General features: G+C 51.6%; 1 protein-coding gene across 1 annotated transcript in view; it reads right to left on the bottom strand.

Moving 5' to 3' along the window:
• CACNA1D (calcium voltage-gated channel subunit alpha1 D) overlaps positions 1 to 12283 on the bottom strand; it is a 352772-nt gene that overhangs the window by 54108 nt on the left and 286381 nt on the right. The window contains exons 24-30 of the mRNA XM_052644541.1: positions 10677 to 10764; positions 9905 to 10012; positions 9766 to 9818; positions 7831 to 7977; positions 5971 to 6172; positions 3738 to 3896; positions 2320 to 2430 (exon numbers count right to left, since the gene is read on the bottom strand). Of these exons, the coding sequence (XP_052500501.1) occupies positions 2320 to 2430; positions 3738 to 3896; positions 5971 to 6172; positions 7831 to 7977; positions 9766 to 9818; positions 9905 to 10012; positions 10677 to 10764 (868 nt within the window). The remainder of the gene's footprint in view (positions 1 to 2319; positions 2431 to 3737; positions 3897 to 5970; positions 6173 to 7830; positions 7978 to 9765; positions 9819 to 9904; positions 10013 to 10676; positions 10765 to 12283) is intronic.

The raw sequence follows: 12283 nt of genomic DNA, 5'->3' as shown, positions 1-12283 counted from the left end.
TCATGGACTTCTCTGTGGAAAGCCTGACCTTGGTTTGCTAACACGAAAGAGGAGACAGGAGAGTCAGGAAGCGTTTTAAGAAGAGCTTTGCTTCTTGGTGAAATGACTCTCTCTGGCTCCTCCAGACACACAGTGACAACATAAAATCCGTCCGCTTCACACATACAGAGACAGTGCCCCAGGAGTGTAGAGATGCTGCTGCTGCTGCTGCTGCTAAGTCGCTTCAGTCGTGTCCGACTCTGTGTGACCCCAGAGATGGCAGCCCACCAGGCTCCCCCGTCCCTGGGATTCTCCAGGCAAGAATACTGCAGTGGGTTGCCATTTCCTTCTCCAACGCATGAAAGTGAAAAGTGACAGTGAAGTCACTCAGTCGTGTCCGACTCCTAGCGACCTCATGGACTATAGCCCACCAGGCTCCTCCATCCATGGGATTTTCCAGACGAGAGTACTGGAGTGGGGTGCCAGTGCCTTCTCCGAGAGACGCTGCTGCTGCCGTTTAAAGATTTCTCTCGCTTCTAATCGGAAGTTGTCTTCTGCTGTGAAAATACCTTGTGGATGAAAACTACAAAGCAGTGCAGTTTCTAACGGAAATCACTCATTTTAAAACCCTGATCTATCAGTACTGATTATAAATTAGCTACTGACTTCCCCTTGGCCTCACCAGTCTGTTCTCACGCCACTGAACTCCCCTCCCAGCTTTGGTATCAGCGGTCCACTGACACAGCCAGTGACAGCGCGCACACACAGACATACACAGACTCACACGCATGCCACGGGCAAATGTGCCTTCTTGGAGCTTCATCACCAGGTCGGGGGAAGACAGGGCGAGGGGATCTGGGAAAGGTTCCGCAGATCGTTCCGTGTTGCCTGGATCAAGTACTTTCAAAGTTCTTATTCTGCAACCTTTCCATCAGTCCAAACAAATACTGTTCAGAGATGGAAAGGGCAGAGGGACACAAACCAAAATCGCAAAGGAAATCCAGAAGTTTGGGAGGGGAGGAAATGTGTATGTATGGAGATATGGACAAGTCACAGGAAATAGCATCTGGCCATGCAGAAGTGCCAAATCTGACCCCACTGCAATCACCCCGATCCGTCACTTACAAGTGTCCTTTCTTTTTGGTCCACAAAGATCTGATAAAGATGGCATAGAAATTAATTTGAATTAAAGAAAGGAACAGTTCTGAATTAGAATCCCACTAAAGTATGGAGTATGTGAAACCATCATTTCGTAATCCAGGTCTTACTTAGATCAGTATTGTCAGATACTTTCCATACCAATGAACAAATACTGGGGGTCGCTAAACTCATTCTCTAACTTGGATGGGTGGAGGGTTTGCTAGTAAAGAAACTGAGGGTCAGACGTCCCACAGTTGAGCCTGGATCTGCTCCTCCGTCTAGAGTTTTAGGACAAGGGAACATCACTGCTTGCTGAGGAGGACGGGAGTGGTCACAGTGACAGTCCTGGCATGTCTACAGCATGGGGCTACATGCCAGGCCAGGCGCTCCTGTAAGCACGGCACACAGAGCGATTCTCACTCCTCTAAACCATGCTATGAAACAGGACTCCTAGTGTCCTCATTTCATGGATGAGGAAATGGGAGTGACAGGGCAGAGAAGTCACTCGCTTGGGGATTTGAATCCAGTCTGCTTCCAGACTTGTGCATCTCTGCCCACACTGTACTATCTGTCTCTTATACTACACACATTGACAACTGTGGACTGGATGCACGGCCTCCTAAAGGGGACATAATATGCAGAGCAGTCCAATACAGTTTAAAATGCATGTCCTGTTTTGTCTTAAAGTGAAGAGAATTTTTTCTAAATTAAACACACGAAAGATGGTATGGCTCTGAGAGGTCTGCAGCTGGTTGAATTTTCCATAAAAGGTGAAAAAGATGCTGCAGACCAAGAACAAAGAAAACTGAAGTTTTTATACTGGAAATCTAAAGGTAACATCAGGGCAGAATTATATCTGATGCGTTCTGTGAAAGCAATGTCTCCAATGCTCAAGTAAGGAGGTGAGTTTCTCTGAGACACTGTGACGCATGCTCTTCTAGAAACAGAAAATCGGGTTTCAAAACAATCTTCACTGTGCAAATTCCTAATTCGCTCTTTTTCTCAGAATTGTTTTTATGAGGTTTTATTTTTGCAGATTTATTTTCCTCTGTGTACATAGATAGATGCCCTTATCAGGTGATAACCTAGTTAACAGCCAGAACCATTCAGCATAATCCAGAAACACAAGACTAACAGGAAATGAGCACTTCTCAGAGATGATTCAGCAATAGCCCTTGACAAGTGACTTCAGCAACTTACCTTAGGCTTAAATGCAATGACTTTCAAAACCATCTCGACAGTGAACACCCCAGTGAAGACCATGTTCAGGATGTCCATGGCATCATTAAACATCTTGGACTGCTCGTAGTGCTGTGGATGGAGGCAGAGGCACAGTTCTCAGGGTCTGCTCCAGATTTGCAAAAGGAGGCTCCCCAGCCCTCCAGTCCCCAGCAAGCATCCATCCCACACTTGGACATGGAGGTGACCTCCCCATCCAGCACCCTCTCCCAGTGATCCCACTGACCCTGCAAGGGCACATGGCTGACCCCCCACAAAGTGCAGGAAGCCTCCACAAAATGAGGGTGACTGAACAATGAAGGGAAAAGAAATCCATTTCCTCTGCTCAGGATAAAGGGAATCCACCCTTTCTCCCGACAGGGTTTATGTTCAGGGCCTTGACCCAGGTACAATGCAGAACACACCCATAGGTCTATGGACAGAGGTAGGATTCAGTTAGGTATACATTTTATGCCATTTAGGCCTATGTTCAGTCAAAGCCAGTATTATCTTGACTGTATGCTTTTCCCTACATCAGCAGAGGATCATTTTCATTCATAAAGAATTCTTCAATTTACGGAAAGGGCCAGAAAATGTATCCTTGGCTGTCTTTAGAGCCATTTTCCAGACAACACTGGTTTGCTCAAATCCTTACAGTCAGTGGGAAACTGAAACTAGACGTTGGCCACTCTTGTCCTGGTGCAACAGCCATCAGGCAACGCGAGTGCTGGAAACTCTGTCAGTCCCGCTCTGTAATTCAACAGGGCCAGCTGACGGGAGCTGCAGCCCTTGCTCCCAGCATGAACAAGGAGAGGAGGTCACAGAGGTCAGACTCCACACTCCATGAACCAGAAAGTTTCCCACCGCCATGCTGAGAGCGACTTGAGGGTAAGAATGTCACTCTGAGATGGTCCCAGGGCAAAGTGCCTGACACAAGTCATCCAGCATCAGCTCTGTCTCCCACTTTACCAACAAAGAAAGCCAGGCCTGGCGGATGTAAATAACTTGCCCTGGATCACCCAGGGGCTGAGGAGTCAAGTCAGGATTGAATCCCCTGTCTTTTCAACTCCACACTGACAGAGCTTGAGTCCTCACCCACTCCCTGGCCACAGGAGCCCACAGGAAAGGTTTACAGACTGGAAGGCCATGCTAAGGCTCCATAGAAATGTCACTGATGGTCACAATGTACATACAATCAGTCTCTTATGCAAAAGAGTGCCTGTAAACTCCTGCCCTTGCAACTGCTAGCCAGAATGGGAGTCTGGCCAAACTGCAGCCCAGACTCATCAGAAAAGCAAAGCCTTCCTCTTGTGAGGGGGCGGCATTCCACCCTCAGGATCTGGGGTGTGGGGCTGCGCTGAAGGCCCACATGTGATCCGCGTGGCTGTCTCCATTTTTACCTGCATGGCCAGGCAGAGTGTGTTGAGCATGATGAGGACAAACATCATGTATTCGAAAGGCGAGGAGTTCACCACGTACCAGAACTTGTACTGGTAGGGGTTTTTGGGGATGTATCTCCGCAGAGGACGTGCCTTCAAGGCGTATTCAACACACTGACGCTGCAACGGCAGAAAAGAGCAACGGGGGTCCTGAGCACGTCTATGGAAGAAGGACACAGTTCTCGTCTGCCCTGAAAAGCCAGTGCACACCTACTGGGAAGGACCATGGATGACGGGAAACCGCCACAGCAACCCCCAAGGGTACCACTCAGCATCACTGACAATGGACCCCCAGACCCATCACCTCATCCGCTCCTCACAGCAGCCTGGGAGGGTAAGTGGAGCAGCCAGTGTGCTTTCATTTTACTTATTAAAAGACTGAGGTCCTGCAGTGCATTAAGCAGAGATGCAAGGCCTCGCTCCCCATCTCTGCCTGCCATTCCTCAATGCTGGTGGAATTCTCCTGCCCAGGAAAAGAAGCCAAGTAATGAGAGGCAAGGAGATCCTCAAGAATCAGAGGGGCTGGGCTGATTCCCTGAGACTGGAGGTCCCTGGCTGCTCCAGGAGGGACCCACACAAGACATCGCCCAGAAGGAGAGCGAGAGCGTTAACCCTGAGCATCTAGTGGTGAGTGAGCTGAGAGTCTGCTGAGAACTTCTGAGGCTCCGGAGCTCACTGAGTTCATCTCAGAACCCCAGGACATGGTCTGTGATGATAGCCAGGACACTGCCCCAGGCACTCACGTGGGGGCTGAGACCAGTGCGCCACGTGCAGCCGGCATAGAGGAGCCTCTAGCCCTGAGAGCCTTCAGCTCAGCATCAGACCCTCCTGGCTCCTGGGCCCTCACTGACCCCTACTGTCGGCTCTGTCTCTGGATTCTGACTTCGGACAGGCTCCTCTCCATCCAAGGCCTGGCTCTGCTGTGACCTCACATACTGCCTTTTGGGACCCCTGATCGGAGCCTCTTTGGGACCTTGTGATGACCTAGTTTGAGCTCGGCTGCTGCTTGGGTCCTGCCCTGATGCTCTTCTTCCTTGGCGGTGGTCAGGAGGGTGAAGAGCTGGGCCAGGCCTCCCTCAGACTGTGGCTGATACAATCTGCAGGTGCACCCGACGAGACTGACATCTCCCTGCAAACCCAGCGGTCCTCGTGTTTCCCCTGGTGGGGATGCTGCAGCCTGAGACAGACGGTCTCACCACGCACAGCCACTTCCCCCCAGGAAGCCCGGGCTGGCATATGACCCTTGCTCACTATGTAATCATCAAACCGAGATGGCTATTGATAGAGGGCCTGGGGCAAACTCCGGAAACACTATCTCCATCTCACAGACTACTTTTCAGGGCTGAAAGTTAACTCGGTAATGTCCTCAATTTAAAAGAGAGAAGGGAGCTAAGCCAGACAGGACTGGGGGCACACGCACAGTCACAGAGCAGGTTTAGGGAGAAGACGACCAGTCCCAGTCTCCCAGCCCTCTCACGTCATCCAGCGAGCAGAGCCAAAGGGCCCCGTGTCTGTGAGCTTGGTGAAAACGAGGTGCAGGGTCAAGGGAGAGTGGTGCCAGTGCAATCTTGGTCTCAAGGTTAAAGTTAGCAACTGTCCCTGTGCTGTGAGAGGGTACTTCCTTCCAAGTCAGTGGTTCTCAACCAGGGGACGTTTGACAATGTCTGAAGATGTTTTTGGTTGTCACCAAAAACAGGCAGAATGGGGGGCGGTGCAGGTGCCACTGGAATCTAGTGGGTAGAGGCCAGCGATGCTTCTAAACCATGCACAGGAAGCACAACAGAGAATTATCCAGCCTCCAGCATCAATAGACCCAAGGTTGAGAAAATTCAAGGCTATGCCCTGCCAGGGACTGTGCAAGTATCAGGGGATGCTCTCTGTCCCCAGGCCACACCACCCTGCATGACGCTGAGCTGTCACAGGTAGGTCACGACCACACCAGGCGGCCAAGGTATTCTGGCTTCTCACACACATGTGGGGGTAAATTTAAAAATTACCTCCTCATCTGTCTCTGGGAAACTAACTCTCAATCCTGATGACTCAGATTGGCTGAGAGTATGCTCTGAGCAGGGTCTGAGCCCCAGGGGCAGAGAGCAGGTGGGCACCCTGCTCTGCATGTGGGGAAAGCCATCAAAAGAGCAATCAGTCCTCTTTAGCTCAAGGGACGGAAGCCCAAACAGTGTGTGACTTTAACCTGATTTTTGTCCAGCTCACAGTTCTTATACTCTTTCTCTCCCTGCTCCTGAAACGTGACGATGACGAAGCCCACGAAGATGTTCATCATGAAGAACGCGACAATGATGATGTAGATGATGAAAAAGATGGAGATCTCCACGCGGTAGTTGTAGACGGGGCCCACGTTCTCTCCGTTCGAGTCGATGGCTTTGTACAGCAACCTGGAGAGCAGAGAATCAGTCAGCACCAGCCCCATTGCCTTCTGAGTGCCTCTGGGGGCACTGACAGCGGGAGCCCTCACTAGGAGCCCACCCCAAGTCCCCTGGATACACGGTGGTCCCCCAGGAAGCCTCCTGAGCATCAGGCCAGGCAGCCCAGCACCTGGGGGAGGAGGGAGCACCTGGGATGTATTTGTAGACTGATCGCTCTGAGAACCAAGAAACACGTACAAGTATTGAATAATGCTCCTTTCTAGGCACAGACAGAGAGAGGAAGGACATCACATGCAAGGCTTTGGTGGAACTGAAGGCTATAAACACAAGAGCACGAGTTAGCAGCCAGGGCAATTCCAAAGAACTATAAGAGGTTCCCCAGACTGAAACAGGCACTAAGGGAAATACATGCCAAGCAGGACTCTGAGCAGGGGGAGGGGAAATTATTGCAGCAGCCTCCAATTCAGTTCACGCCCGTCCCCACGCAGATGCAGCCTCTCTGAGCACTAACTGCACGCTGCCCTGTGCCAGATGCTTGCGCATCCATCTGCAAAGGTGGACATACTGCAGTCCTGTCTTACAGAAGCTCAGGGAGGGGTCTCAGTGTCCAAGGTCAAGGTCAAGGTCCTGGGGGGGCAGAGTCAGAGTGGAGCCCATCTGCCCTGAGCCCCAAGCTCATTCATTTTCCTGCCATCAGATTTGCTAAAGTGCCATGTTCAAAATCTGAGGCCACAGCCAGTGCCTCTAAGAGTGCAGGCTCTCACCCCATGCTCCCCTCCTCCTAGGGCCAAGCCCCACCCAACTGTCCTTTCACTCTGCAGGCACTCCACGCATCCAGGGTCCTGCCAGCCTATCCACCCTGCATAGCTCCTCTGGGCATGACAGCTTGACATGCAGAACACCATCAATGTATGTATATTCTGGTGGCAGGAGCTGCGGTGCCATCAGAGAGCAGAGAACAAGAAAGGTGTAAGACACTCTCCTTTGGTATTCTACTTCCTTCCCTTTTTCTTATGCCACCCGTCAGAACCCAAGTCACTCCTCGGGGCCCTGAACTGCATGTCACTGATGCACCAGGCCTCTCCTGCCTGGCTTGGCTGAGGACACTGACTAGATGCGGGCCTTGAAAGAGGGAACCATGTCTAGACAGCTCCGTTTCTTCCACAGGGCTTAATACAGTGTGCTGCAGAGAGCTAATATCAAGAGCACACTTCATGAATGACCAAGTTGAGTGCATCAATGAAAGACACGACACCCTGGTGCGTATATAGGACTCGGAGTGAACGAACAAGCAGTCTGGGACACTATCAAGGGCCTCTTTAGGAGAGCGTAATGGCTTTACTGATGGGGCGACACAGGGGCTGGCCTGAAAAATGCCTCTGGGGACTCCCCATTCCAATCCAGGGATGCCCCCCTCACCCCATCCCAGCTTGTCAAATCTGAGAGTCCTGGCAGCTGCCCATAGAGGTGAATCATTCACCAAGTCAGACAGAGGGGCCCTGTGTATCAGGAAGTGACTGCTAAGTGGCCCAAAGTTACAAAGTCAGAGAAGAGGCCTGCAAAGCTGGAGAAAAGCAACAGGACTCGCTCCCAGAGAGACGGCTTAGCCCAGGGTGCCTGCGAAGCAGCGGAGGCGTCCCTAGGAGACACACGGTCCTGGTACTCACGCGGGCCAGCCCTCAAACGTGGAGACTGTGAACAGAGCCATCATAGCCGAGAGGACGTTGTCAAAGTTGAAATCGCTGTTTTGCCAGATCCTCTCACGGACCACAGGACTATCGACATCCCCATCCTTGTAGAGGATGAAGAGCCCCCTAGACAGGAAAAGAGGTGGGGTCACCCAAGCTGGATGTGGAATGGGTTGACACCTCAATCCCTCCCCAACCCCGGGCACCATCACGCTCGGTCCACAGCCAGGCCACAGATCTGAGCACAGCACAGGCTGCCCTCCTCCATATCCTGGCCTATGTTCAGTCCACTCCACGGTTCAAATAACTAGTTAAACGAGTATTCTCCAGAGCGACCAAGCAGACACCTAGCACGTGCCTAATCACAAATGAGAACTACTGAACAAGAACCATCCCTCCTACAATGGGCTCCAAGGGTGCAATGAAGAACCAAGAGCTTTGGCCGTGCGGAATTCCACAGCTCTGGGAAACCAGCCCAGGCATCCTCTTATCTCTTAGTTTTAATCGAATTCCTTTTCTGATATTAACAATATTCCCAGTTTTCTTTCCAAAACAATTCTGTAATTGCTGGCACACAGTATTTCTCATACAATTTCACTTCTGGAAGGGTTCCAGCATCTTTGTTCCACAGACGAGGAGGCCGACATAGTGAGGGATGGGAAGGCTTCTGTGCCATCACCTCCGTGGGCAACCCGCCCCCCAACCCACGGTGTGAACAGGGGCCCCCGAAGCCCACAGCCACAGCCACACGGCAGTCAGATAACTCTCTGAGAGCACCGACCACTGAAAAGAAGTGCCCAGTGAGCACCCAGTGCAGGCAGCCCAGCCGTGGCCGGCGACATCTCAGGACAGGGACACAAGAACGTCTACGCTAAGGTCTCAGCACTTCAGGCTGTGGTTCCGTGTCTGCCTTCAGAGTCACGTGGATGAGCTGGGGCAAGAGGAATGAGTATTTACCACCTGCTCTCTCCTGTCACCATTACTGTGAATGAAAATGAGACCAAAATGCAGGTGAGGGGAGCATGTGGGGAGAAGCAGCCTGGGACCTAAGTCAGCAGAGGGGGCCGGATCCTGGACTCCAGCAGGTTGAGCTCTGAGTTCTGGTTTGTGGAAAAACTTGGATACGTGGCTGTAGGGAAAGCTAATTGTTATTTTAGGTTTTAGTGCCCACCACTCAGTTTACTGATTCTACACCAAACATCAAAAGTCATCAGTCCGTTCACTCTCTTTTTTAAAATATAAGGAATCCTTGCTTCTTTTCTTTTTAAAACCAAAAAACATTTTTTTATTTATTTGGCTGCACCAGTTCTTAGTTGCAGCATATGGGGTCTAGCTCGCTGATCAGGGAATGAACCTGAGCCTGAGCCTCCTGCATCAGGAGTGCGGAGTCTTAGCACTGGGGAAGGTGGGGGACTTCCCATGTGTCTATTCTTTAGGGGTGATCAAAAGCTTCAGAACTGGCCTGAGGTGTCGCTCGTACCACAATAGAGTTGTATGAAATGCCACTGAACTGTGCAGTTTGAAGAGGTAAATTTCATGCTCTGTGAACTTCACCTCAAAACCAACTCCTCCATCTTTCCAGCTACAAGCTGAGCTCTCAGGACTCTGGTCCTCTACCACAAAACCCTCAGAGACACTAAATATGAACAAATCCTCGAAGCTCTCTATCTGTTCTTCCGAATTCCCCACTCCCACGTTCAGGACAGGCTTCCTGGGCGGCTCAGTGATAAAGAATCTGCCAACGCAAGAGACACGAGTTCAACCCCTGATTTGGGAAGGAAATGACAACCGACTCCAGTATTCTTGCCTGGAGAATCCCCTGGACAGAGGAGCCTGGCAGGCTACAGTCCCTGGGATCATGAAGAGTCTGACACGACCTAGCGACTAAACAGCAACAACGTTCAGGACACTCACCTGCATTCTTCGGGGTTACTTTTGGCTTCGTCTGTGCAGCGATAGAACTTTCCCTGGACACAAAACAGACAGGCAGTCAAACTCTGGTTCCCCCTGAAGAGATGGGCTCGGCTCCGTGCTCAAGGGCCCTGCCCTGTACCTTGAAGAGCTGGACCCCGATGCAGGCGAACATGAACTGGAGGAGCGTGGTGACGATCATGATGTTGCCAATCGTCCGGATGGCCACGAAGACACACTGGACCACGTGCTGGGGAGAAGCGGCGGGGAGCGGACAGGGGGCCGTTACTTGCCTGTGCTATTTTAGCCACAGGGTGAACTAATATCAGTCAAGATTTTCTATGATTATGTGCATTTTTCTATGAGTTTCCTACTTGACAGTCCTCTATGCCTTGTCGTGCAGGCAGTGATCTATGGCGAGTTCCCCTCAGTGCATCGTGTCCATTGGGGAGGGACGCCCTGTAAGCAGCCGCTCCTTGGTTTCCTTCAAAGCAGTGAGCTTAGGGTAGAAGAAGAGCCATGGGGCACAGCAGTGCCTGGCACATAAGCCCTTCTTATGCACCCCATAAGACGACTTGGGAAAATGTTGACCCTCTGGCCTTTTGTACAAACTCCCTAAGAACAGAGCTAAAGACTGAACTATACCCAAAGGAATACTATTAATAATGAAAAAATAAAGTATGACAGTAGTCAGATAAAGAAAAATATTTTAAATTAACAAAAATTTTAAAATAGCAATTTTTAAAATGGTACCAGCGCTTGGGAGAGGTAGCCTCATTGACTAGAAATGTTCTTTTCTAATCCAAAACCCACTTGAAAAATCCATCAGGCCTCAGCCCAGCTCTGGTCCAGAAAAGTCAGTGATGACAGCTAACCCTGACCAAAGCTAGCCCAGCCTGGGGAGGAATCCAAACCTTAAGTCCTTTCGCTCTGTTGATGGCCCTGAGTGGCCTCAGGACCCTTAGCACCCTCAGAATCTTCACAACAGAGATGGCACTGGATCTAATGGGAAGAGCAGAAGAAAGAAAGAAAGCAGAGTGTATCACAGTCGGTAAAACGCTGCGAGATGATTTCACTGCAGTGAGATGATGGTGGGACCCCGTGGAGCACAGCCAATCTCTCCCCACAGCCCCACAGGAGGACGGGTCTCCTCCTTCCCGTCCATACTCCACCACAGTCCTGGATCAGAACTCACGGAGCCCTGAGAGTCACCCAGCTGATGCAGCAGAGATGCGACTCTGGGTGCGCCTGGTTCTTCCCACCTGATGTCTACTGGAGGTGTGACCTAGCCGGGTTGTGCTGGTTTGGTTTTCTAAGTTCGGAGGCCCTGCTGTGCGGCTCTGATGCTGGGCTTCCCTGGCCTTCAAGGAGGCTGCTGCTGGGTGGGAGAGATGGGCAACTGCAAGCCAATGTGCAGGAGTGCCAACAGAGGGAAGGCAGCCGGGGGAGCATGCCTTGGTGGCGCTCTGGGAAGGCGCCCTGGAGGTGATAGCCAGGTGAGTACCTAGGGGTGATGGGGTTACCTAGACACACGGGGAAGGGGCTCCAGCCAAGGGGGGCAGCACCTACGCAGGCCCTAGAAGGGAGGCTGCGGCTGGTGGAGAATGGCAGGTGGCTGAGTGTGGCTGCAGCACGAGCCCTCAGCAGGCAGTGGGTGGGGGCGGAGAGCCAGGCACAGCCGGGAGCCCCCAGGAGCTGCAAAGATACTCGTGAGAATGTCTGTCTAGGCTACGGCTATACGGCTCCCCACAATGGGCACAGAAGGGAGGTGAGGGAGAGGGTTAGCACAGGGCAGCTTCGGCAGGGGTCCTCATCTTCTGATGGGGACAGGACCTCTTATACACCTTTAGTTCAGAGGCCGTGTGCACACAGGGCTCTTCTACGGAGGAACTGGTGGTCAGCACCCAAGCAGAAGTGCTTTGAAGTCTGCAGGAAAGCAAGGCCACTCCTAGACGCTCCCACTGGAGCCTCTACCCCATGCCCTCAGGTTCGGCAAGCTGAGGCTATTCCCCACTAGAAATCACTCAACGCCATGGAAAGGCCCTGAGGCTCTAACTTGCAGCTTTGCCCTTCCCAGATAAAAATTTTAGAGACTGGAAGAAAAGGGTAATAGCAACTGATTTATCCTGGAGAGGAAAGAAGCCTTTGATCCTCGAGCTGGAAGGGCTAAAGAGGCTACCTCGTACTACCCTTCCTGTTCAGAAGTGGAATGGAGATCTCAGGAAAGGAGGCCCCCCAGGACCTGAAGGACCCATGGAGAACCCAGGCTAGAGCCCAGCTGCCCTCCCTCCTAGTTCAGACTTCCCTCACCCTCTTTTGAAACCAAAACAAAAAAATCAGAGAACAGTGAGCACAGCCCAGCGAACGGCATAAACAGAAAAACAGAAGCACAAGGAGGCACGCGTTGTCACAGTGCGTTCTGGTATGGGCACAAATGAAGCTTTCCAGTTAGCTGAGTGCCACCTTTAATGGGATGCCTAGGCTTTATAAAAGTGTTAGTCACTCAGTTGTGTCTGACTCT

This window comes from Budorcas taxicolor, chromosome 1 (genome assembly GCF_023091745.1).
Source record: "Budorcas taxicolor isolate Tak-1 chromosome 1, Takin1.1, whole genome shotgun sequence".
Taxonomy (NCBI): Eukaryota; Metazoa; Chordata; class Mammalia; order Artiodactyla; family Bovidae; genus Budorcas; species Budorcas taxicolor.
The sequence above is the reverse complement of the archived record's forward strand: the minus strand, read 5'-3'. Positions and strand labels throughout refer to the sequence as shown.